A 25,101-nucleotide genomic window follows, 5' to 3' on the forward strand; every position below is an offset into this window, starting at 1 on the left:
ACTGCTGTTTTGTAGCCTAGCATCATGGCTGATACCATCTTGTATTATTTTGGAACAAACAGTGACCATATTTGGACGAGAGGGTGGAGCTGGAGAGGAGAGAGGGGTTTGCCAACATTAAGCTATCTAATTCTAGTTCTAGTAATATGTATAGTAATATAGTTCTTTTTATGGTACTATCTTCCTTTCTTATGTCACCTATCGAGATCAAGAATGAACTTCATCCCAATGGAAAATACTACATTATTTATGAGGACACGTTTTTATAGAAGACAGCGCTGTGTCTAAAGCTGCCCTTGCTGCCCTTTTAGTCTGCTGATTGCTGAGTTTTTCTTGGTTTCCCAGCTGGCCTAAATCCTCTCACAGCCCTTTTCTTTGATGAGGAAACTTAAGGAGAGAAGTGATAGAAGGTCACTTACAGAAGCATGGAGAGTTGTAAAAGATCAAGGTTATTTATTCGAACACATTCGCTAATATTTCTCTGATGACTAGTGCCCTGCATGTGTGAACGTGTGGTTTTCTTCTATTGCTAACCTTGTGATGTCTTTGGAATGATGGAAAGATAACGGGAGCATTTGCATTTGTGTGTGTCTGTAAATCACTTTGTGTAGCTGCTTACTCTTGTTCTCCATGTGACTGCTCTATCTAGCCAAGGCCTAATCACATGGCTAAATGCTTTTTTGATGCACCAAATTAAATACAAACACACACACACACACACGCACACACACAGTCACAGACAGAATATCAATTATCGCACTGCTACTCGAGCAGCCTGAGCGAGTGTTTGGTGAATGCTTTGGTGTAATCTTGCATCAATCGTTTTGATAGTGCTGATTACAGGCTCCGGCATTATGATCAGAACAGATTCTTACTTTATTTATTTATGGTTAAGGGGACGGAAGTAATAAATAGATGAACACAATCTCCATGATGTCAGCTTTAATCATATTATATTTCCTCTGGGTAGCTATAAACCAAATACAAAAAGACAGCGAGGTTATTGGAGCTCTACTGTCTCTCAGGATGATATCTTCTGTCTCATAGCTCAACTCCTCCACAGTTTGTGTGTGTGTTTTAATGAATCAAATTTACCTCCTGTCTCTATCTCTTCATGTGCTTATCCTCATGTTCTCTCCTTTTCTTTTACTCTAAGTCTATATCTGCAAGATTAGTATTTACTCCTGCAAATACATTTCTGGAAAGTTTTCGGTGTCTTCAAATTTTGATGTGTTTACTTTGCTGACACTTATTTTTAGTCATATGAGCTCCCTAAATCTGTATTCTTTAGATGCCTCTGAACATATTCAGTTGGTTTGCAGTACCCTGTATCTGCGTGTGACTGCCTTAGTCTGCTCTATCCTTCGGAATGAAGCATAAGAGGCAGCTCAGTTGGTTTCTATCCTGTTTGATCTAGCCTAATCTCACTAAGGTAATCAGTTTCATGGTTGGCTCTCTAGAGTTGCTTCTCTTGGCTTCACTTCAGCAACACTACAACCATTTTATTGACATTTTTGTTTCAGCATGAGTGTGCAGCCCAGTTGTATTTTTGTTTAAACAAGGGGAGTAATTAGGTTATAGGACAGATGCATAATTGAATTGAATTCCTCAACACAAGAACATTTTGCCTCGATCTTATAGTGCAAAGTCATTACTTCTCATTCCCATATTCTCTCAATGAGATGGACCTTTGTTAATGCAGGTCCACATATTTATCATATATCATCACTGTGTTTGGTCAGCACTGGAAAAAACCGAAGCCTGAAATTTTAAATCCTGCTTTCTCCTCCAAATGATGAGCTCATTCTTGAGAAATGTCCTATTTTACACGGAAATATAACAACAGGCAAGCAGCTGCAAACTCAGGCACAGCAGACTTGTAAAGCATTTAAGCTTAAATTAGAATAGGATCTGTTAATGCTGATGTAAAAGAAAATAGTTCCAGGAGAAGGACTCACTTTGTTTCTTGTTTTTTATTGATGCACCTTTTTGAAGGACGCTCTAATGGACATTTGGAGTTCAGCAAATTTGTCAATTTCAATGCATACTTCTAGATATGTCTAAAAGATATTTATCAAATGTCACAATATATTTCCGTTTGAGGCTCACAGCTTTTTACAGAATGTTGCAGTTTCCATGCTGGAAACAATTTGCCATCAAAACAGCTGATAGGCTATTCTGGACACCACAGAAAATCAATACTTTCACCTCTCGTCCTTCATTGCACCACTGTTCTCCTTCTGTGTGTGTGTGTGTGTGTGTGTGTGTGTGTGTGTGTGTGTGTGTGTGTGTGTGTGTGTGTGTGTGTGTGTGTGTGTGTGTGTGTGTGTGTGTGTGTGTGTGTGTGTGTGTGTGTGTGTGTGTGTGTGTGTGTGTGTCTGGAGCTGTGCAGGTGTGTTGTTTGCAGCGGCAAAGACATTGAAATTCCTGCTGATGTCCTCTAAGTTGATATTACAGCAGATATCTTGCATAGAAACATGGATGATAACTGTTAGTAATGCATTCTTGACATGAGATGCCACAGATTCAACATAGCGCTGAATGCTCCAGTCACACACAGCCCTCTAATGGCTTGTGTAGGAAACTATTCTGCAGCTCAAAGTCAGGTTCACGTGGTTCGTCTAAAAGAGCAGCACATACGAAGAGTAAATTTCTCTGTCTGTTAAGAAATGTAGCCCAACAACATCTGATCTATGTCTAATAATCTCAATCTCAATAATAGCATTATGTTCTGTACCCGCTGGGTTAATGCTTTGTGTTTGTGTGTGTTTTTGTTTGAAGTCCCGCAGTGTGGATAAGCAGCATGCAGTCATCAACTATGAGGCAGGGACTGACGAACACAAGGTCAAGGACCTGGGCAGCCTGAATGGGGTGAGTACGCAAATAGAAATATGCTAAACAGAGAGAGGTAAGGACAAAGACAAAGGGACAAAAGAAAGTAGAGGAGAACAGGTGGTCAAATGATGCATGAGGGATGGGGAGATATAAGAAGGGTTTAGAAGGAGATGGATTGAAAAAAATGTTAGGGATACAGAGGAAAGGAAACAAAGACATTTAAAGTAAACACCTAAGTGCTGATGTTCTGAAGGGTTAGAGGTTAACTTGTTTTTTTTTGCAGTCAATAGAACCTTCCATTTTTCTGCTACTAATCAATCTCTCTGTCAATAAAGATGTGTATCAGGGCTGAAATCAATCGGGATCTAAACCTAATTATGCAAATTACAACTTTAGGGCATATTTTGTGATCCAAATAAAAAAAGAGGGCAAAAAAATCAAAACAGAACCTCGGGGCTGCCATCACTTTCCTAATTTCACGTGATTAGCATTCCACTCATGGTAATCACAAGCACTAATGTAATATTCTCATAGGGTTGTTAAATGGTGTGCATACTAAGAATGTTTCACAGATTTTTAAAGACCCCCTCCAGTGAAAATCCAATGTTTAACTTTGTGAACATCTCCGTGTGGTGTTTTTCATGTGCTACAAGACATATCAGGGACAACATAAGCAGTCACGAGACATCACAAACCTAATGAGCCAATCCTGTTAACGGACGGGGTGACACTATGCATATCATTATGTGTAACCTATGGCAACCACTCCAGCTGTAACTGTCATCGTAATTTTTGCTAACTCACTACTGACTACTAATGTTAACGTTACTACTACCAATGACTACATTTCTAGCTAGCTAAGTTTCAATAAGTTGTCACTAAACTATGGGGGAGGATTTTTACAAGGTAATTAAACGTCTTTTGCAGAAAAAACATATCAGACATAGTTTATTATTTCAAGCAGAGCATGTTATATGTCTTAAAACATGACTGGAGCTGCTCTTAAAAAGAACTCAGTGTTTTGATCAGTGTGTGAGGAAACGCACCACAAACACCATACTGGCACTTACACTTTACAAAACATTGCCCCATTTAGATGTGACTGCCATTTGAATACATGTGTACATGTATTTCAAATTAAACATGCCTTTGTTTAATAGATATGTCAAATAATTATTTTGCCACCTTGCCTGAAATTATGGGTCATCGATCGGATGCCAGTTTTCCCCATCCAAGTTGATCAATGACCCAACACAGTGGCCTGATATTGCTTATCCAGACACCCATACCTATGATTGTATTACCCAGTTTTGTTAGGCTTAATGTTGTGTGTATAACGATGCGCATGTTTATTTGTTTTACAACACACTACATAACAGCTCTTTAGCATTTTCCTGCCCGTGCGTGGTTCTTTGCCCAATACGGGGCACAGATTTGGGTGGTGGCACTTGATGACGCAATGCTGCTTTGGTCTGTGGTCTTTGTAGGATATTGAAAGGTATTTTGGGAAATGTAGTAAATCACTGACTGAAGGTGAACTAGATTAAGCAGGTTGAGGTGTAAAGGATAAAAAAAAGCCAACAAACATATAAAAGTAATCTTGTATCATTACCCTGAGAAACACAAATGAACTTTGTGTTTTTCCCAGTCTCGATACACCAGACTTCTCTCTTTGACTCTATAGCTCAGTAAAACTCGGCCACATGCGGTTAGTCATGTGTAGTGATCAGCACTCAGTCACAGCACACCAGATTGGATACATATGCAGAACGTCCCTCACATCCTCCCCAGCTCTCAGACAGGAAGACAGACTCAGAGCCGCTTCCTGCTGTGTCATTGACCATCCAGCTCCTTTGGCAGGATTTAGAGGAAGTTTTCTCCTGCTGAGTCAGCAGATATACAGAGATTTGCCACAGTGGTGAATAAAAAGCTGTGTATGGGCCGTGTCACAGTTGCCTTACTAGAGGAGTGTCATGGCTGTTTTGTTAAGCTGTCATGAATTCCTCTCACTAGAAAGAAAGCAGGAATGTTTTATTACTACAGCAGCGCAAGTGTGATAGAATTTCATTTGCAGTTCAGTGAAACCTGATCAGTCTTTAAGCTGCATGGTAGAAGGAGGGGTGAAAAGGGGTAATGGGAGCAGGAGAAAGAAAGAGAAGGAAAAGAAAACAGTTAGAGGGAAAGACCTTCTTTGTCGTGCTTCGGCCTTTAGCACTGGCTATGCAGACAAACCAGGATCAGCTGATTCTACTGTTCACAATGGCTTTATACAAACCTGGTACTCATTGACCACATGCAGTTTTAACATCATTGGCAGCAAGAGTTTCCTTTAACTGTTGCAGCTCCTGAAACCAGAACAAAATAGCTGAGTAACATTTAAGTAAGAGTTGTTACTTCCACTTTAAAGCAGCAGTAGGCAACATGAACATTCCCACGTAAAAATCATTCCGCCTCTCTGTATTACTCCGCTACACCAAACATGCAAGCGCATTTTGCAACTGGTGTGTGCTGAGCAGCCGCTGTGTGGTGCGTCTCTCTGCAGCACCGAGGCAAGGACAGAGAGAGAGAGAGGAGAGATGCTGTTTATTCCAAAAAAGTACACTTTATTGCTGGCAGAATGTTCAAATACTACAAAAGTTATCATTAGTTATGATTCTTGGTGAGGACCACCTTTTTACCTCTAGGTGTTGGAGCTTAGTGCTACCGTTAGCTGTTACCGTAAGAGCTACCGTTACCTGTCAGGAAGGAACAGGGCAACGCTCTTCAGCCACTTACACTCCCACTCGTCTGATCCCTCTTTTTATTTAGGGCTCCTTCTTTTTGCTTCTTTAGCAGTATATGCCGTTGGCGGCAAAGGAGGTACAGGAAATCTACCACAAGTTGCCATAGCTCCTGACTGACAAAACCTCTGCGTGCATGCTGCTGACACGTGTCACGTGGAAGCCAGATGATGCTTGTTTGTAGTTTGTACAGCGTCGCTGTGATTGGCTAGTTAAGTGGAACGCTAACCCTGATTGGTTGTTTGATTCAGAACGGACTAATTTTTTACTAAATACAATGGGACGGGCGCTCCCAGTCGCAGATCAGCAATCAACATCATTTCAATTTAATATCGATAGGGAAATGCAATGATCAAAATGTGTTATTTTTCATATTCATATAAAAAAATGTTGGCTACTGTAGCTTTAATTAAACTAGTAGTTGAACAATTGATAAGTTGAATTTGAAGTTGAATTGAATTATGTTCATTTTATTTTACATTGTTACATTTGACGTTACCGTATTGGTTTTGATCTTCCCTTTCCCCCACTTCTACAGACCTTTGTAAATGATGTCCGAATCCAGGAGCAGATGTACATCACTCTGAAGTTGGAGGACAAGCTAAGGTTTGGATATGATATCCTTTCACTTTTCTGACCTTCTAATGTCTTCAGCCCTGATATGATTACCAGTCACTTCAAAAAAATGTGTTGAACAGCCAGTTTGAGCACAGATATTATTAATTTAATTTATTCCAAAGTTCAAGGTAGTCTGAATTACAGATTGCAGTACTGGACTGTTTTGTGTCAGTGTGCATGTACATGTATTATGTAGCCATTATTTCCTTAACCTGTTCTTCTCACATACCAACCTGTTTACGGTGGTGAGAGGAGAGCTCACTGTGCCTGAAGAGGCCCTAAAGGTAAGACTACACATATGCACAACCTGTGCCCTAACACACTATTTCAAGTGTGATTATCCATGATGCACAGTTTTACAAATGTTTCATTTCTTTATATTTTTTAAGCATGAAAAATTCACCAGCGGCCTACAGCTCAGCAAGAAACCGTCCAACGGGGAAACCACTACCGCCACAACCACAAGCAAGTCGCCCACTAAGACGCCATCAAAGTCGCTGAAGTCCCCTGGCAGCCAAAAACCAGGAGAGAGCAGAACAACAGACGGGGTCTCTTCCTCCAAAGACCTGTCAGCTAAACCTGTGGACTCTCACAAAGCAGAGGAGAGGTTAGGAGGTGAGAGACGGATCACACAGAGAAATGTGATAGTATAAAAAATGTCAAGCTGTCCCATTAAGTTTTTTTTTCTTATCGTGAGTTGAAGCAATTTGCTGTGTTGATTTTGTCTAATACTTACTGAATTTAAATACTCAAGCTGACGACATTTCAGGATCCACATTTGTACAAAACACAAAATGTAGGAGGGATTTCTCCTCTGAGAAGACACATTGTTGAACAAGACGTGGTGAAATTAATTGTGGTGGGGTTTTATCTCAAACCAGTAGGGGGTAGACATGATCGCAAGGGAAAGGGCTTTAACCACCACACCAACATGCAGTCACTCTGTGTTAACATGAGGGTAGTTCAGGTCTATGGGTGTCCCTAATAATTGTCATCGCTGACCAGGCTGGGGTGCTAGCAGGGGTCCTGGCTAAGCTCCAGATGTTGAAACAAGGCCACACAGGGCTTGCATTATTACACAGATTAAACAGTAACAGGGTCAGAGTGCCTGCATAATGCCAACCCATCTGCCCGCACTACTTTTCTTAAAGTGCAGTAAGATTCACAGGCACGAATATACAGTACATCTCCCCTTTTGCACCACAAACAAGCGAACACACACATACGGTGTTGCATGTCTACCCATCTGCCACTCATGTTTTTAATGACATCCTCTCTGCGGTGCTGTAAATGTAATCCTGCAGTGTTACTACTGTAATACCAGGCCTCACCCACATATTACACCTCACAGTCAGCATACATTCAGTAGCTTAAATATAGAAGGCTCCTTCTTCCTGCGTGCAATTTGGCACAGAGCATCTGTAATTATCTGAATATACGGGGAATGAACTTGCATAGCTCAGAGTAGGGGGTACTTAAAGCAAAAGAAGGTAACGGGAGAAGAAGTATAAAGCAGGGAGAAGTTAACAAAACATTGCTTTTTCAGATACAGCTGGAGGCCTTTCTTTGCCATCTCACTCAACAGCATTTCCTGTCACTCTTCTACTGAACAGTCCAGCTTAAAAAAGAAGTGACCACAGGATGCTCGTACCATGTTAGCTTTCATTGTAATGGGGACAGAGAGGCAAACGGAAAGTCCCTCTTTTATTGGAACTGCGTGTCTGAGAGAGAGAGAGAGAGAGAGAGAGAGAGAGAGAGAGAGAGAGAGAGAGAGAGAGAGAGAGAGAGAGAGAGAGAGAGAGAGAGAGAGAGAGAATCGTAGACAGTGTGCACGTGTGTGTCCATCCTGCCGGCTGAAGTTCGGAAAATAGGTCAGTGGTGCAAGACCTGGCCAGAGGGGAATAAATACACAAACACACATACACAAAGAACAGCTGTGCTCACTTTGTGTCATCATGGTACATTAAACATTTCATGCCGACAGTACCAGAGTCAGAGTATGCAAAGTATATTATAAACATGTTAAACAGGCCAAGTTCAAACTACATTTGTGTTAAACTGTGTCTGTATTTGGGGTTCCGTCTTAGGGGATGTTACAGCGCTGCCTCGTGGGACCCCCCTGTACGGCCAGCCGTCTTGGTGGGGGGATGGGGATGCCGATGATGAGAACTCCTTTAAACAGGAAACAAAGCCATCCAGTAAAAAACATGACAGCTCCATATCAGGTAGGAGGTATTCAAATTTTGAAAGTGACACTAGCATCGCACACATGATGTCTTCATCCCTATAATTCAAACATACACGGACACAAATCATGTTTCCAAATAATCCTTGCTGCCAAGATGAGAGCTGGTTTCAATGCTTATAAAGTAGATGCTTAAATGCTGTTGAGTTGTAAAGTATTTAATTCAACATTATACACTTTATATATGAATATACAGAAGGATTTTGTGTTAAAAGTTATAGCATATCTTTGTTTTCTTTACCAAAAGGGAAAAATAGAAGGTGCTATTATACTTATATGAGTAGGTGCATATAACTATATGCTACAGTACAAACAAATATGCCATTTGAAAGTCATTGGTAAATTCAGTCATGCAGTGCAAGTTAGTAGTGAAACAGTATCATGATGTCAATGCCCTTTAGCTCTGTTTATTTGCCCTGTGTTGAGCAATGAAGGGGTAATGACCTGCCATACTGTGGGTTTGTATGTATAACAATGTATAATGCACACAAAGGCTTTTTTCAGAGCCTGTATGTATGTCAGTTTGAGTACAATATGCATCTGTGTGTGTATAATGCGTGTGTGTGTTTAGTGACTGTTGGACTGGGGGGGATCCCGTCAACTGTTGGTGGATAGTCAGAGTAACAGGATTAGAGGCTACACCAATAGTGCAACAGCTCAGCGCTGCAAAATCAGTCTGTGCCAGGCTTGTTTAGAGTGGACCAGTGTGCTCAGAAGGATTGGGGGGAGGTTAATCACAAACATTGGAGCAGACTGAAGAGTCCTCAAATCTCTCACCACATCTGGATGGATAGTCTGGCATCGTCTTCACCAGCCTAAAAAAGGAATACTTTTTTCATCAGCTCTTTTAACAATCAGATATTTCATTTATGTCTGTGTTATACCATGCAGATCTTTTCTGTTGAAATGATTTTTTCTGATAGAGTGTGATTAAATCAGACTCTTATTTGGGAGTAAATCTGTGCAAGCGTGGCAGGGTGATTTGAAACCACAAAGGCTTTCCAAAAAATCAGGCCGATGGGATTGGCTACATCAGTCATGGAAGTGGGTGAGTGGAAGGCATTTTGCCCTCTTGGAGCATTGACTTTTTAACTGAGAGCCGAATGGATGTTGTGATGTTGGATTTGTTTTGTGGAGCGGATGCTCCAGGGGGTGTTTTTAAAATAGTATGAGCACGCTCTCTGTATCGGCTCGAATAAACTGTTGACATCAGTACAGCAGTAAAAGGGAAGTGAAAGAGTGTTTAAAGGCAGGAAGTGATTTTATTGTGTGTGTTCTGTTGCATGCATGTGGATGTCAGTTAGGTTTAGTGTTTGTCCTTTTCTCCCTCCCACTGAATAGGCTGTGTTGTTGAAGCCCCCCCACCCCCTTCCTTCTGTATTGTCACTCACTCCGATTGGGTTACGCCATTGCACCAGCTCCCCCATTCCTCCCAATACACACACACTCATACACACAGCAGTCAAACAGACGACTCTCTCAATCTATACTGCAGCGATCATTAGCTAACCACTCTCTAATCCCCAGTAAGTATTGCTCTCTATTCCACATACTCCAATGGAGCTAGTAAAGGCTTTTTAATTAGAATCAACTTTTCATTAATTTTACATCTGCCTTCTGTGCACTTGCTGTGTTACTCTTTTAAGAAGTATTTAGTCAGTAAAATGTCTTTAATATGATACATCAAAAGCCCTGCAGATTACAAAAGGATTGTTGTTTTATTTTTTGCCACTGTTATTTAATGTCAAACTGACGTCATAGCAGATGCCTTTTGTATCTGTGTTTTATACCCGTACAGTCAAGGCTGTTAATAATTTGTGATTTGAGTAACTTTTTTTCTTTTTCTGTGTAAGACTCTATTGACATATTTAAATTGATTATATAAAGCAGAGATTTAGCATATTTACTCTAATCCAACACAAACAAAATAGTAATCATCCATGAAACTCTTAGGTGCTTCCCAGACAAGCAATGTGACTTACAGCAACTTACAGTCAGTGGAAGCTCTGATAGTAATCACACGTATTGACATGTATTTGAGGAAGTTTAGTCAGTTCAACATTATATCAAGAGATGAGCAAATAGCGACACTTAAATTCAACCTTTTAACCTTTTTGTTTTGATAGTTGATAGGGAACATTGGTTGAATGGAGTGTATACTGTAGTATAAATTATTACATAAAAGTTCCATCTTTGGTCCATCACTTAAGTAGTTGCATCTTGAGCATCATTCAACATTTTAGATCTCCAGATCCTAATATTTTCACTTGGTATAAATCCATGTTAATCTTCCCAAACTTGCAGAGCAGCTTATGCTGGCAACCACAGATCATGTTTCAAAGAAGAGATTTTATAGTAGTTTCTCTTTCGCTTTGGTTGATAATACTGAAGAGGGAAATTATCCATGTAATTCAGAAACTCTTTTTCTGGGAACTTGCTTTGTCTCATTGGTCCATAAGCCTCACAATCATATTTATAGAATATATTATCCATGAGAAATTAACTCACAATTTTTTCCAGTAGTTAAATTCTGCAAAGTCCGATTCTGTGTCTTGCTTCTTATTGCTGATTGCCATATGTCCCCACACTTGCTCCCAAACATGGAGCAGATGGCCACTCTAATTTCTGAAAGTATCATTTATCATGTTCAAATCCCACAGAGGCTCTGTTTGTTAATATTAACAGACAAGAAAATAAGTGCTCCATATTGTAACTCCCCCAAAGCAGCTTTTAAAGAGCTATAAAAGCACTTTTTGTACCGACTTACATGACTTGTGTGTGTGTTTGAATGTACTTTATGACATAAGAGTAAGAGAGTTTTACATAGAAACAGAGAGAGGTTTTAAATATGCATACAGGGCTGCATCCTCCACTCTTAGGAGACAGTCATTTTGATAAATGGTGAGAAACACTCGCTGAAAAGAGGACCATGATTAAATTGGCTTATTTGCGGCCTTGTTTGACCTTTGACTTAGAATAATGAATCCTTGAATTATCTCTCATTGTGACATTTAAACATTGGGATGTTTTTATATTGAACAAAGAAATGGTAAATATGTAGATGGAGATTGAGTCAGATTGTAACCACATCTACTCCTACTCATAGCTCTATGGGACTTTATAAACATATATATAAACTCAACTTAAGTTCACAGCGATAAACCTCATTTACCACTTTTTGTTATACAAATTATACTGTTTTATTATACTAGTCATAACAATGTGCTTTGCTTGACCTGTTTCAACTCAACAAGATTTCAATATTTAAAAATGGCCCTTGTCAACATCATTATTTTCATAGTAACATCTTTACATGTTTTAACCTCAGACAGCAAAGAGGCACGTCGAGGGGAGAAAGCTAAAGAGGACGGCCTTCATGCGACCGCCTCCCACGATTCCAGTTACTTTGAGATTCCCACCAAGGAGGGTCATATGGCCAATAATGGCATTCATGAGATTCCCACCAAGGACACAGAGGGCACCTCCACTCACTCAGCAGCAGGTGAACATTTCATTTATTCTGATTTCTTGTACCAAGTATCTCTGTGCATTATTCTCCTGCTTTACACTTTAAAGTTAATGTCCCATCAAGTCTGCCTTCATGAGAAATATATTGTAGCATAAAGGGACATTACTTTACAACACGAAACAGGAAGTAGACCCTGTTTGACAAGCACAAAAAGAGAAGCATTCATTCTGAAACAAAAGCAATCAGCTGATTTTTGACATATTTATCTAAACATCCGTTTATCGATTTAATGATATCAAAAAGTCACATTTATATGTGTATTTTTTAAAAGTGCTAGCCCTAGCACATCTATTTTTAGTAGTTGTTCTGACTGACACTGACACAGTAACAAAACTACAAATGTCTGCTCCACAGCTCAAGGTCACGCCTCCTTCACCATAGAGTTTGACAACACTTCTCCTGGGAAAGTCACCATTAAAGACCATGTGTCAAAGTTCACACCAGACCACCACAGATCTCGCTCCAAGAAGAGTGGAGCAGGAAGTGGAGGAGCAGGAGGGAGAGACTTGAGCACACTGCAGGCGGCTATGATGGCATCGGAGAGCAAGGTGGCCGATTGGCTGGCCCAGAACGACCCCACTCTGGTGCGCAGCGAGTCTACGGAGGACGACAGCAAGAGCATCAAGAGCGACGTGCCGGTCCATCTCAAAAGGCTAAAAGGTGGGGGATTTTTTTCTGTTACCATTTCAATGTCTGTTGATTGCGAGTAAGTTCCCGCTACTACTCTCTACTCCTCTCCCTATTGATTGAACATTTCTCCATCCTTTCTCTCACAGGTTTTTTAGTTATACTTTGCAACAATATGCCCATCATTTTTGTTGTAATTTTAATATTTGTTTTTCACTATAATACATGAAATCCGGGTTTGTTCTTTGTTAGACACATGGGGTTGTTGGCAGTGGTAACCAAACCAGGGGATTAGCTTTGCTAGCGGGGAGAAACATTTAAACCCCTATCTATTCCTCCACTGCTCTGACATGCAATGAAGAGGCTTAGGGTGATCAGCATTGCCCGTTTGAATTGAGCTTTTTCACCATTAACTGACCAGTTATGAGCACGAGCTCTACACATGCACTACTTCATGGAAGTTAATTCCAGACTACAAGAACATAAATGTGGCTTTTGGGTCGATTTTTCTTTGCATTGTTTAATCCTCTAAATATTCACTGTTTTCCTCTATGGGCTTGTTGCTATGTATCCTTAGGGTAAGGTTTAAGATTGCCATGACTGTGAATTGCATGCTTCTCTGAATCTCTTTGTTCACTTTACCTGAAAGCAGCCAACTGCTGAGTAGGCTCCTGCTGCCAGGGGTGTGTGAGAATGGGCCAGACCAGGCTCTGCTCTGCTGCTAGGCTTTGTGCCGCCAGAGTTTAAACTTGATACTAAGCTTGGCTGTGGTAGACTACATGCTGGTCATGAGTTAATTAAATGGAGGCCAATTTATGATGTTGCTGACATGTGGGGGTAGGGACTGTCCAATGGGAGGTGATGAAAATGGAAATCTTGAAGACAGGAGTTGAAGGCAGGGAGGCTAATTCATTAGATGGAGATAGTGCTGCATGCATGTCAACTGGCTGACAGAGTGGCTCACCTGATTGGATGATTATGTTGCTAACTGACTATCTGACTGACTTTGGGACAGCCAGACATTGCAGTTTTTCCAGATGAAGCTGTGTCTGATTGATACGTGATAAGCTTGGTATTACAGTACCTAAAGAAAGAGAGGGAAGTTGCAGGAATGTGGTATGGTTGAGGGAAGAACAAAGAATAACCACAGAATACAGAGACGGAAAGGACAAACAGGGATGGATAGAGGGCAGGTAGACAGCTTGATGCTGACTGTGAGCATGTGAGGAGTGAAAAAATGGCACTAGGGAGAGATGGATGAAGGGGTGAGAAAGGCAGGAGAACCTCACTGAGAACAGCATTTAAAACAGCAGCAAAAGCAGAGGTGATTGGACAGAGAAAGGGAGCGGGATGGAGAGAAAGAGAGAGGCTTGTTGCCTGGACTGCAGTGCAAGCAGCCAATGAAGAGAGAGCAGTTTTTGGCAGATAGTTGTTATAGTAACAGCGATGCAAATGATGGCTGGGAAGAGAGAGTACGGACACAAATTTACAAATAGCGAAAACTGGCATTGATCATCTCTTTGTGTCTGTGTGAGAGACGGACTGTATTTCGGTGCTGTTTCAGGGCTTGTGTGAAGCACGTGCCGCTCACATGTGGATTTGCGCTGGTGAAATTCCGTCTTGTCTGTGTTCGCTGCATGTGCGTATGTCAGACATGCTCAGTGCTGATCTGAAGGCAAGCATTGCAGCATGTGCAAGAAGAGGCGTGTGAGATGTGTTTAGGGTGTGTCCTAGAGGTACTAGGCAGAGAGAGAGGCAGCGGTGTAGTGAGGAAATTGAGAGGAGGCAACTGAGCAAAAGCTTTTGATTTGTAACATCAAGGTGAGTCTTTCTCTTGTCGGGGGACTGCGGGGGAAAAATGTTTTCACTGTCTATTATTTTGAGTGTGAACTGTCGTGAAAATCTGCATTTTCCTCACCAACAACATGCGATTTTGATCAGTGTGAGACTATAAATGTGTGATCTGAAGAGGATTAATGATGAGTACTTCATGCACATTATTCAAATATTTATTGACAGTAGTATTTAAAGATTGTTTTATTGTATTGTATGCTCAAATACACTACAATAGAATGTATTCTTTGGTTGTATGTTTGCATGTCAAGTGATTCTTGGGTTGGGTACTTGTGTGTGCGTGTGTGTGTGTGCGTGTGTGTGTGTGCGTGTGCAGCCAGCGGTGGAGGCAGAGGCCAGCTCCACTGTGAGTCATGGCGGGGCGAGTGGGGCAGAGCGCTGGACTCTCACAGATACCTCTGTTCTCCTCTGGCCCTGCCAACGGCTTCTTTGTCTGGAGCACACAGCATGAAAGACATGCCTCTCTCTGTCTGCTTATCTGCTGATCGCTCGAGCTACTGCTGTAACGCTCTGCTGCTCTACTGTCTCGTTCTATTCATGTTGGGTTTTTTTTCTTTTTTTAATGAAAGTTATGCCTTATTACATTTCAAACAGTAATAAAAGAAAAGAGGAGGTGGGTGGTGGAATTTCACAAATGAGCTGCGGATTCAGAAACATGCTTCAGGCCACATTTTGATAGACTGATAGAACCAGTACTTGTAATCCAGCAAGTTAATATTGTACTAAAAGTTTGGGGAAATTTAAAAGACCTAAGCAGTGGAGCCTAAAATATCTGGATATTTAATCCCTTCATGGGCTCAATTTCCAAAACATTTAGATCCAACAACTCCCATAATGCAGATCCATATTGTCTTAATTAAACTCTTCTTGTTTTTGCAGACTTGACATAGCTAATACATAGCTACAGAAACATTATACAACTGCTATAACAGGCTGAGTAGTATTTACTATAAAAAGTAAACTGATCCTCATGTTTATAAAGCAGTGGAGTGCACTGACTGAACAACAGTATTAATTTTGATTTTGTCATATACTGACATGTTGCTTGTTCTAAATTGGACAGGTTTTGCACCTTGCTGAATAATGCTTTAATTATCAAATGTGCAATATCTATATTCTATATTCTAAGTCCATAAATTGACTTTGACTGGATTACAGTAAATACACACCTGGAAAGAAATAAGAATGAATAAAGTCACAGCTCTCTCAGCTCTACTTAGCCATGCTAGCACAGAGTGCTGTTACTCAAGGAGGGCTGTCTGCCTCAGTACTTGATCCATCTTTTTCACACTGTGGCTATAGTAACAACAGCTCTGAACATCACCACTTGGTTACTCCACTGAAAATAATAAGTGAAGAGTGAAGAAGAAACTGAAGCATGTGCATTTAGCTGGATATGAACTCATGCAATGAGTTATGGAAGTGATTTAGAGAAGTGGAAGTGTCTTCTAATGGTCATCCACGACAACAGTTTCCTCCTCTGACTGCCTGGCTGTTGGCTCTCTAACAGACGAGCTGTTTGTCTGAGTGGCTGTCACTCACAACTAGTAGCAATATACTATATCCTGAGCCTCCTTCAGTTAAGGGTTCCCATTCTCTCTCTCTCTGTTTGGCTCCTTCTTTTCTCCCACTTCATTCAGTTTCTCTCCTTTCCTCGCCTCCCCATCCTCCTCCCCTTTTCTTTCCCAGCCTCCTTTCACATCCCCTCCTCCTCCTCCTCAATCCCTGAACCCCCCCTCCCACACACGCTCTCCCTGCTCCATGCTCGCCTCCTCCCCTCCCCCTCGCCGCTCTCTCTCACTGCCAGGAGGCAGGGCTAGTAGCCGTGTGGGTGGCATGTCTGGATTAGTGTGGCACACTGTCTGCCTTCATACAGCACTGAGGGGACATGCTGATTCAACCCAGACTGATCAGAATGTAGAAATTGCAATAATGTGGTAGGTAAACTAGATATGGTGGATGTAGGGTCTTTTGTGGTAGTTGAATAGGATCCAAGCCAAGGACCAAAGCTCAAAGGTCATTTAGGCCTTAAAAGGTTAGCAAACAGTTGTGTCTTCTTACTGTACAAGCTTGTATGTAACTCACCGCTGTTCTCTTTTTTTCTGTCCTATAGGCAGCAAACATGAGGATGGTACCCAGAGTGATTCAGAGAATGGACTGGGCCTGCGTTTCGCCAACCGTCGCCACGCCCTCGAGGAACGCCTGAAAGCAGCACACGGCCACGTGGGAGGAGGAGCGGGGGGAAGTGGGAACATAACAGTGAGTGGGCCCAGAGGAACAGGCTCCCGCACTGCCTTCATGATCGAGTTCTACGACGAGGAAAACCCTCGCAAGCGCCGGTCGTATTCGTTTTCCCAGACTGCACCCCTGCAGGTGGGAGGAACAGGTGGAGAGGGATTGTGTCCTCAGCCTCCCTCTCATCCCAAGGTGTTCAGCATTTCCACCTCTGCAGCTTCGGCCTCAGACTCTGGTAATGAAACTCTGATCTCTTCCTGTCTAATGTCTATATGTTTTTTGTGTATTTTGTTAAGAAAATGTTAAAATCAGTGCATTTGAAAGAGAGAGTAAAGTAAATCATTACATTGAAGACTGCATCATGTTTTGTTTAAAGTATCTAGCCTCTGCATTATTATCCTCTGTGAAAGCATTATTTCCATGTTTTTGTAATAGCTGTATTTCTACACTATATTTTGTTACCCCCAGGTAAGGTCCCAGCTCCAATACCAGCTACAGTGACTGCAGGTGCCCCTACCGCTGCCCGCGTCCTTCTAAAGCAGAGGTCAGAGGACCCGAGTATCGGTCGCAGTTCAGCAAGTACCGGTCTGGCGACGGGAAGCCCCACCAGCCCCAGCGAGGACGCCTCAGTCGTTGGGAGAGGTTTGGGAACTGCTGGAGGGGAGGCAGATGATGACCACAGCGATAAGGGGACCTACACTATCGAACTGGAGAACAGGAACCCAGAGGAAGAGGAGGCCAGGCGCATGATAGACAAGGTATGAGAGTTCAGAGATCTTAGCACCTTGCTGCACCATGTAGGATTCTTTCTTTCTTTCTTTCTCCACAATCACAATCATTTTTCTTGAGTTGCATCTTCTTAAGTTCTGCCCAAACCAGTGTTTTTTTCTTTTGAAGAACTTTTTGCATGCTATGCTAGAAAGAACAAGCTTTTTTTTTCCCACAATTACCTCATAAAAACATTCTTTAACATTTGTTAAAGTCTGCTCTGCATGATACTGCAACAAAACACACACATAGTGATTTTTGCATTGGTTTATTTATAGATAATTGACAACAGTTGAGTAGACCTTACTAGACTTTAAACTGCATGGAGCGTGGTTATTTTTACTACTATCTACTATCTGTAAAGGCACTGTAGTTTGCCAAAAACTGAAGGCGATTACATTTTATATTCATCTTCTTCTGCAGCACAGAACACACGTAACTATTTTTTGATTCTAACACCCAGAGGAGGGCTTTGGAGATAAAAGATAGTAGGTCTATTATAATGCTTAGCAAGTTCAAATGGAGGTTATTCGGCTCACTAAATGTTAGGTCTTTAAGTTCAGATTGCTGTAATTTCTCCAGAAAACGTGAAGAAAGAAGTGCCGTCTTATTACTTGCTTATTTGTAACCATAAAAGTAGCAAGTAGAATGACAACGTTATCATTTAAACTCTGCAGTGACGCTAAAAAGAGGAATTTGACTAACACAAACAAACCAGAGCAAGGTTAATTGTCTCTTTATTACCTGCTTCGTTGGCACTTTTAGGGTTAGCAGATCCTTTGGGACTAGTTTGTGTTGTTGCCACTAAAACAAAGCTATTGCCTCTCTGTTGCCCTGCTCGACCAGCACTCAATCTTCCCTGTCCTGTTGGTAAACCTAATGCTTCTGTAATAGCCCGTGGAGACTTGCTCCATCAAGCACTGGCCTGTTTTATGAAACAATGCTCCAGGGATGTGCGAAAAACCACCATAATTTTCATACTACTGCCCCTGTACTGTGGCAAAGCATTACACTTAGAAAGAGAAGGTTTAATGTTCGGTTCATAGTGAGATTTACTGGCTAAGCTTAAAATAGTGGAAACGCTAACATTACTTCCGACTATCATTACAGGTAAGGTAGGTAGGAATTAAAAGGACTTCCTTTAAATGCTTCAACAAAGCGCTGAACTATGGTAGACAGAAGTTCACAACTTTTAAATTGCCACTTACCAGACAACAAAGTTGGGACTGGCAGCTTATGTACTTTTTTTTAAGGAAGTTAAGTTGTAGCCAATAAAGATAATTTCATAGAAACTCTTCAAACGTTCTCAAATAACATCTTAAAGAGGCAGATGTCCCTTTAAATGTTGTAAACAGGTGTTTTCTTAGGAGGAGCAGGGATATCATTAGCGGGATGTATTTCTAGTCCGTGTTAGTCTGAGTGCATTACACTCAAAACTGGAAGTGTTGTTATGCTAATTCCTGTAATTAGCTGACACACTAATTGGCACACTGCTCACAGTCTGTCCGCTTTCATTCCCTCTGCCTTTTGTATATAGTGTTTATATAAGTAAGTGTGGGTGATTCCTGTTCGTTGCCATGGTGCTGAACTATCAATTGCAGATTGTGTGAATTCAACAGCATCTACTTCTGTTCAGTTCAATTTGGTTTATCAGTAGAGCTGTGGAATAAAATGACCTTAAATCATTACACTTTTAAAGTGTGCTGCTGCAAAACATATATATTTAGGTTGCATTCAGAATAAAAGTATGAGAATACAGACATACATACGTAATGCAGTAAGATTCTTGCATGTGTCATCCTTTAGGAAAATGTCCAGCATGTCTTTTTTTTTTTTTTTTACCCCTTGCTTTTTCTAAATATTTGTAGGTGTTTGGTGTGCAGCAGAACCAGGACTCCTCTATTCTGTCAGACCTTAAAGGAGAAGTAAAAGGAAAGGAGACAGGAGAGACAGGGAAAGAGGTAGAAAACCTTCTCTGACAGATTGTTTGTTTATAGTTCCTGTTTTTAAAGTTTTTGTGAAGTTGTCCCTTGTTGTCACAGTGACTCTCAATTCCATTTTTATTAGAAAAATTCCATTATGACAAAATGACCTCTGACTACCAATGTTTCAATATGCGCAGCGGTCCAGTGTAGTGTGTGTAAGAGCTGGACTAAAGATCATGGCTGAGTTTTATAATGTGAGTCACAGTCACTCCCATTGCTTGACCACTCTACTCCCCTGGCGCGCTCATGGGAGTAGGCTAGTCCTCCCTCAGACTGACCTAGATCATACTAAGATGTGGAGAGACGTGCTGTGCCCTCCAGGCAATTTCATAAGAGGGAGGGGACAGTGTATATAAGCACTGACAGCCTTTCTATACAGTCTTTTATGGCAGGTGTCTTTTCCAACTAAAATGATGAGCAACTGTTCATCTTGTCTTAAAGCTTTTTAAATGAGGGTTACATTGGTGTGTTGGATTTAAGCTCACAAGCAGCCTTAATACAAATACATGACTTTATTTTAATACAACAGCCCTTCATTCCTGCAAACTATCCCCCCTTGTGCCCCCTTTAGGCTCTTCCCGGTGACTCGAGCTGGGTCTCTGAGTGGGCAAGTCTTGCAGCTAATCACACCAGGACTGACCCAGAGGGCTCAGGAGCAGAAACAGCCACCTTCCTGCACAAAGAGAGAGGTACATAGTCGCTTGACTCTCAGAGCACGAATGGATTTACCTTGAAGGATTCACATGTATACAATAAACTTAAATGTGCTGTGTCCTTTTTTCTTTGCAGCTGATGCCTTTGAGTCCGGTGCGTCCCTCAGCAGAGGTGAATCCTCCTCCAGTCTAACCGACCGTAAGCGCAGGACCCTCCCCCAGCTCCCTGTAGATGACCCCCGGGCTAAACCCAGCACCAGAGCTCTGGGACTGAGGTCTGAGATTGGGGAGAAACAGGACACTGAACCCCAGGAAAAAGAGAACAAGGGAGACGGGGAGTCCCCAACTCCCTTTGGGGACATTGAGATGACCGGTAAACGGAAACAAGGCTCCACTTCTTCTCCATCCAAGGCTACTGTCCGGACCTCTGGCAGCACTGAGCGGAGGAAGAGGTCAGAGGAGCGGAAAGGAGGAGGAGGAGGAGGAGCAGGAGGAGGAGAAGTAGGAGAGAAGTCTGGAAAACCCCTGGTACGCCAGGGCAGCTTCACGATTGAGAAGCCCAGCGCCAGTGTCCCTGCAGAGCTCATCCCTCGCATCAACAGAGGCAGTAATGGGCGCGAACGCAGTGACTCTGTGGGCAGCATGGATACTGCTACACTCCTGAAGGACACTGAAGCTGTCATGGCATTCCTGGAGGCCAAGCTGAGAGATGAAAACAAACTAGACCAAAAAAGTAGTAAAACTGGCATCACTGCTAAGGGTTCGGGCTTTCCTTCTCGGACTGACTCCATCTCTCCTGAGTCCGATGTGGACACAGCCAGCACAGCGAGTCATGTTGCAGGTGAGGCAGAAAGGAAAGGATTATCTGGAGGTGAACAAAAGCGACGTTCTTTCAGCAGCCTGCACCGGGAGAAGAGCAACATCAGCACAACTTCCAAGACCAGCGTCAACAACGCAAGTGCCCGTGAACGCCTGGAAAGGAAGTCTAAAACAAGAACTACAGAGGTGACAAGCCGGACTGACGCACGCCGCTCTGTTCACCCCTCCTCTGCCTCCTCCAGACGCCAGCCCTCTCTGGACCTCACTGATGATGACCAGACATCCTCATTCCCCATCTCTGACAATTTCTCCTCAGACCAGGAGACCTACTCTGGACCTTTGGGGCATTCCAAACTCGACAGCAGGTCTGCTAAAACCTCCACCAGTGGAACCTCCAAAACCAGCCGCACTCTTCAGGCAGCCACAGCCTCCTCCCTCAACAAGCAGGCCTCACTGCCTACGCCGCGGCCCACAAGAGCCTCTCTTCTCCGCCGCGCTAGGCTGGGAGATACATCCGACACTGATCTAGCTGATGCAGACAGGGTGTCAGTCGCCTCTGAGGTGTCCACCACCAGCTCCACCTCCAAGCCGCCATCCGGTCGGAAGGGGTTGTCAAGATTGGACATGCTGGCTCAGCCGCGTAGGAACCGTCTGGGCTCTATCTCAGCCCGCAGTGACTCAGAGTGTACAATGACACGGAGCTCCACCTCTTCACCCCGCCTGTCAGCTGAGACTGCTTTGCGTCTGGGCTTGCGCTCATCAACCCCAACAGAGAACAGGCTGACACCCAGGATGAGGGCCAACAGCGTGTCAAAACTGAATGAGACCAAGACTAAAACCACTACTTCTGGGTACTGCTCGCCGACAGGTGAGCACATCAACTGCATGCCTAAATTCTGGTTTGTTCTGAACAAGGAGTAGAAGGAAATTGTCCATTGCTGTTGGTCAAAGATTAAGTCCAAAACGACACCATTGCATATCTCATTTTGTGTCAGTTTGTCTAATCATTTCCACTGTATTGTGGTTGGTTGTCATTGTCCAGAGAGCTCTCAGCCCGAACCTGAGGGCGGGGATGCAGAGGAAGAGCAGCTGGGTACTGTACCAGACCTGTAGAGCCTTGGTTCCTCAGTCTGTGTTCGCGTGTGTGTGTTCGACCTGGGTCTCAGCTGTAGAAAGTTATTTTGCATTTTGCAATTATATCCTAAATTTGTTTGCCATATATAAACTTAAAAAGTTTAGATGTAGTATAAGTGCATCACATAGACATTTTAGTGAGTGAAAGCAAAGTACAATGACCCAGCTCTAGCATGTTTCCATGTCAACCCTGTGTCTCCTCCATGACATCCATCGTGTGATGCTGTGATGAAGACCCAGATGCTCTTCTCGTTCTCACTTCTGCCAGAACATTTTACAACATCATAGCTCAGCTTCAAAACCCATGAGCAAATGATTTTGGAACAGTGCTCCACCTTGTGGAGATTTTTATTCTTGACACTTTCACTTTGTCCCATTTGACCCTTGAGAGACTGAGAGAGCACTGGAGTCTCATCATGGTTCAGCTACATTAATGCAGCTGATGTGTGACCATTGTAAAGCAGCTTAACATATCCATGACTGTCAAGGTTTGTTGTACCTTGTTAGATGCTTTTGTTGGCTGACTGGGTTGGACCATTTAGATCAACTTATTTAGAAATTCTGTTTGCTGCTGTCTTTGTTGTTTGTTTATGTTCATCACTAAAGCTGTTCATTAGCAAAAACGTATATAACAAAAAGATACAAAAAAGTGCTTTGCTTCACCAATCTTTCTTAATCGCAGCCCACCATTTTTACTTTTAAAATGAAGGTCATTGCATATTAATACATGTTTTCTAACCTAAATTTCATCTTAATGATTTATGTGAAATAATTGTATTTAAATCCATAATAAGAATAATCCCTACTCCTCCATAATCTTTTGCCTCGGAACACAGATTTATCGCCTCTACTTGCACAATATATGAAGATTGTCAGGGGAAAGCAGGATTGGTTGAGGGCTGCTTCCGTAACAAAGCCTCTGTTCACAAGCTCATTTATTAACTTCATGAATAACAAATGTATTAATGTAAAGCACAGTAATATTGACTAAACGATCACATTGCCCTTCCGCTTCCTTCACAGTGTCCAGTAGCAGCAGGTGGAGACGTCTGCCGCCGGAGTACGGCTCCACCTCAGAGGAAGAGTTTGGCTCTAACCGTAATTCTCCAAAGCACGGCGGACGCTCCCACGTGCGGCCTCATCACCTCGTCCCACACCGCGGCTCGAGACTCGGCACCACCTCGAGCCCGGTCTCCAGCGTGGTGACGGGTCCGGGTGGGGTCAAACACCGCATGAAAGAGCAGGAGGAGTACATCAGAGACTGGACAGCACACAGCGAGGAGATAGCCAGGTATTGATCTTTGCTGATCTGTTTAAGACTATTAGTTGATGTAATGTATGTAATGTTTTAAAAGGATAATTAAATGTAATGTCTATTAAGAGCTGTCATTAACTTAACTTTTACCTTGACCAGTATGTGATTCCATGTTATTATGTATGCACGTTGCATGTGTTCATGTGTCCTAAAGAACTCCTCCATCTGTCTGATGGTTAACAGGTTATTCCCATGTGTGCGCAGGATCAGCCAAGACCTGGCTAAGGACTTGGCCATCTTGGCTCGCGAGATCCACGATGTGGCTGGCGAGATCGACTCGGTCAGCTCATCTGGCACAGCGCCCAGCACCACCGTCAGCACCGCTGCCACCACCCCGGGATCGGCTATCGACACCCGGGAAGAGGTAGGCCCTGCACGTCCCACGCAGCCGGATATACAGGAGAGCATGAGAAAGGTGCCCGTTTTTCTTCTTCTTCTTCTGTCATTACTGCGTGTGTGCTTCCATTGAGCCTTTGCCATCCCTCCTGTGTTGCTTGGATAAAAATGGCTGCCTCTCTTGCTTTGAAGCTTTCATCTGCTGTGAGAGGTATTCATTTATTAAACTCCCATTAGCTCCGCTTTCATTCTTTTATTTTTTGTATTCTTATTTTTGCAGTGAGAGGATTTACTTAGTTTAATATTACGGGATTAAAATTCTTTTGGCTGGACAATTAAAACTTCAGAGCTGCTTAGCTCTCTCTGACAGACTTCCTAATACCTTCATCTCTAACAAACCTTTTCTTAACTCTATTAACAAAACATAATTAATAGCACTGGAGAAAGTTCTTGAAGTTTTTGATTGTTATTTTTCTCCTCTCCTCACTTTACATCTCTTCCCAGTTGGTGGATCGAGTGTTTGATGAAAGCCTCAACTTCAGGAAGATCCCTCCTGTCATTTCAACCAATAAGGCACCAGAGATTAACGGCAAGCCAGTGGAGCTCCGCCCACGTGCTCCGGACAGTCTGGAGCCCCGAGCTCTGAGGAGACGAACCTGGAACCGAGAGGAGGTAGGTTGCAACACAGAAAACATGACATCAAAAATATACAAACATGGAGGCAATCCTTGTCTTGACTCTAACTTGTCAAATGTATTTTCCTCTGTGTATCCAGGCAGTGTTGGACAGCCTGCTGCTCCACTCAGTGTCTCAGCTGTCTTCCAAGATCAGAAACTCTATTGACAAAACAGCAGGAAAAATCAGGTAAGTAACCTCATTAAATTATAACCATCCATGAATATGTGTTTATTTAAAATGTATCTATCTATCAATCCCTCAGCATGCAACTGTTTCAGGTTGCTGAAGTCCCTGTGAATGAACATGTGTCCTTTTATATTGTCCCCAGGATCTTGTTCAAGGATAAGGACAGAAACTGGGATGAAATTGAGAACAAACTGCGATCGGAGAGTGATGTGCCACTCCTGAAAACCTCCAACAAGGTACAGACCCCATTTGTCTGAACAGTGTCAGATTACAAGAAGAACAGTTTTATTGTAAGTAATCAATTTGTGGCTGTTGTTTTTCTCTGTGCAGGAGATCTCCTCAATTCTGCTTGAACTGAAGAGAGTTGAAAAGCAGCTTCAAGGTATAGAAACATACTCATACACACATAGAATCAGACTATTACCAGTGTGAAATAACAAGCTTCTGCATACCTAAAATAATGAGTTCCATATCATACAATAGTTAGAAACCAACAAGGAAAAT

At 42.4% G+C, this 25,101-nt stretch overlaps 1 protein-coding gene across 1 annotated transcript in view; it reads left to right on the forward strand.

The window, feature by feature from the left end:
- cep170aa (centrosomal protein 170Aa) overlaps nt 1-25,101 on the forward strand; it is a 29,159-nt gene that overhangs the window by 1,168 nt on the left and 2,890 nt on the right. Inside the window, exons 2-20 of the mRNA XM_069658247.1 lie at nt 2,782-2,871; nt 6,154-6,232; nt 6,459-6,517; nt 6,623-6,848; nt 8,321-8,458; nt 11,807-11,980; nt 12,362-12,667; nt 16,602-16,958; nt 17,192-17,481; nt 19,360-19,452; nt 20,048-20,165; nt 20,266-21,816; nt 21,991-22,041; nt 23,106-23,373; nt 23,581-23,761; nt 24,238-24,405; nt 24,509-24,597; nt 24,740-24,833; nt 24,928-24,979. Of these exons, the coding sequence (XP_069514348.1) occupies nt 2,782-2,871; nt 6,154-6,232; nt 6,459-6,517; nt 6,623-6,848; nt 8,321-8,458; nt 11,807-11,980; nt 12,362-12,667; nt 16,602-16,958; nt 17,192-17,481; nt 19,360-19,452; nt 20,048-20,165; nt 20,266-21,816; nt 21,991-22,041; nt 23,106-23,373; nt 23,581-23,761; nt 24,238-24,405; nt 24,509-24,597; nt 24,740-24,833; nt 24,928-24,979 (4,384 nt within the window). The remainder of the gene's footprint in view (nt 1-2,781; nt 2,872-6,153; nt 6,233-6,458; nt 6,518-6,622; nt 6,849-8,320; nt 8,459-11,806; nt 11,981-12,361; nt 12,668-16,601; nt 16,959-17,191; nt 17,482-19,359; nt 19,453-20,047; nt 20,166-20,265; nt 21,817-21,990; nt 22,042-23,105; nt 23,374-23,580; nt 23,762-24,237; nt 24,406-24,508; nt 24,598-24,739; nt 24,834-24,927; nt 24,980-25,101) is intronic.

Source organism: Semicossyphus pulcher, unplaced genomic scaffold, assembly GCF_022749685.1.
Source record: "Semicossyphus pulcher isolate SPU_LCO1_2020_fin unplaced genomic scaffold, fSemPul1.0.p SCAF_12, whole genome shotgun sequence".
Classification (NCBI taxonomy): Eukaryota; Metazoa; Chordata; class Actinopteri; order Labriformes; family Labridae; genus Semicossyphus; species Semicossyphus pulcher.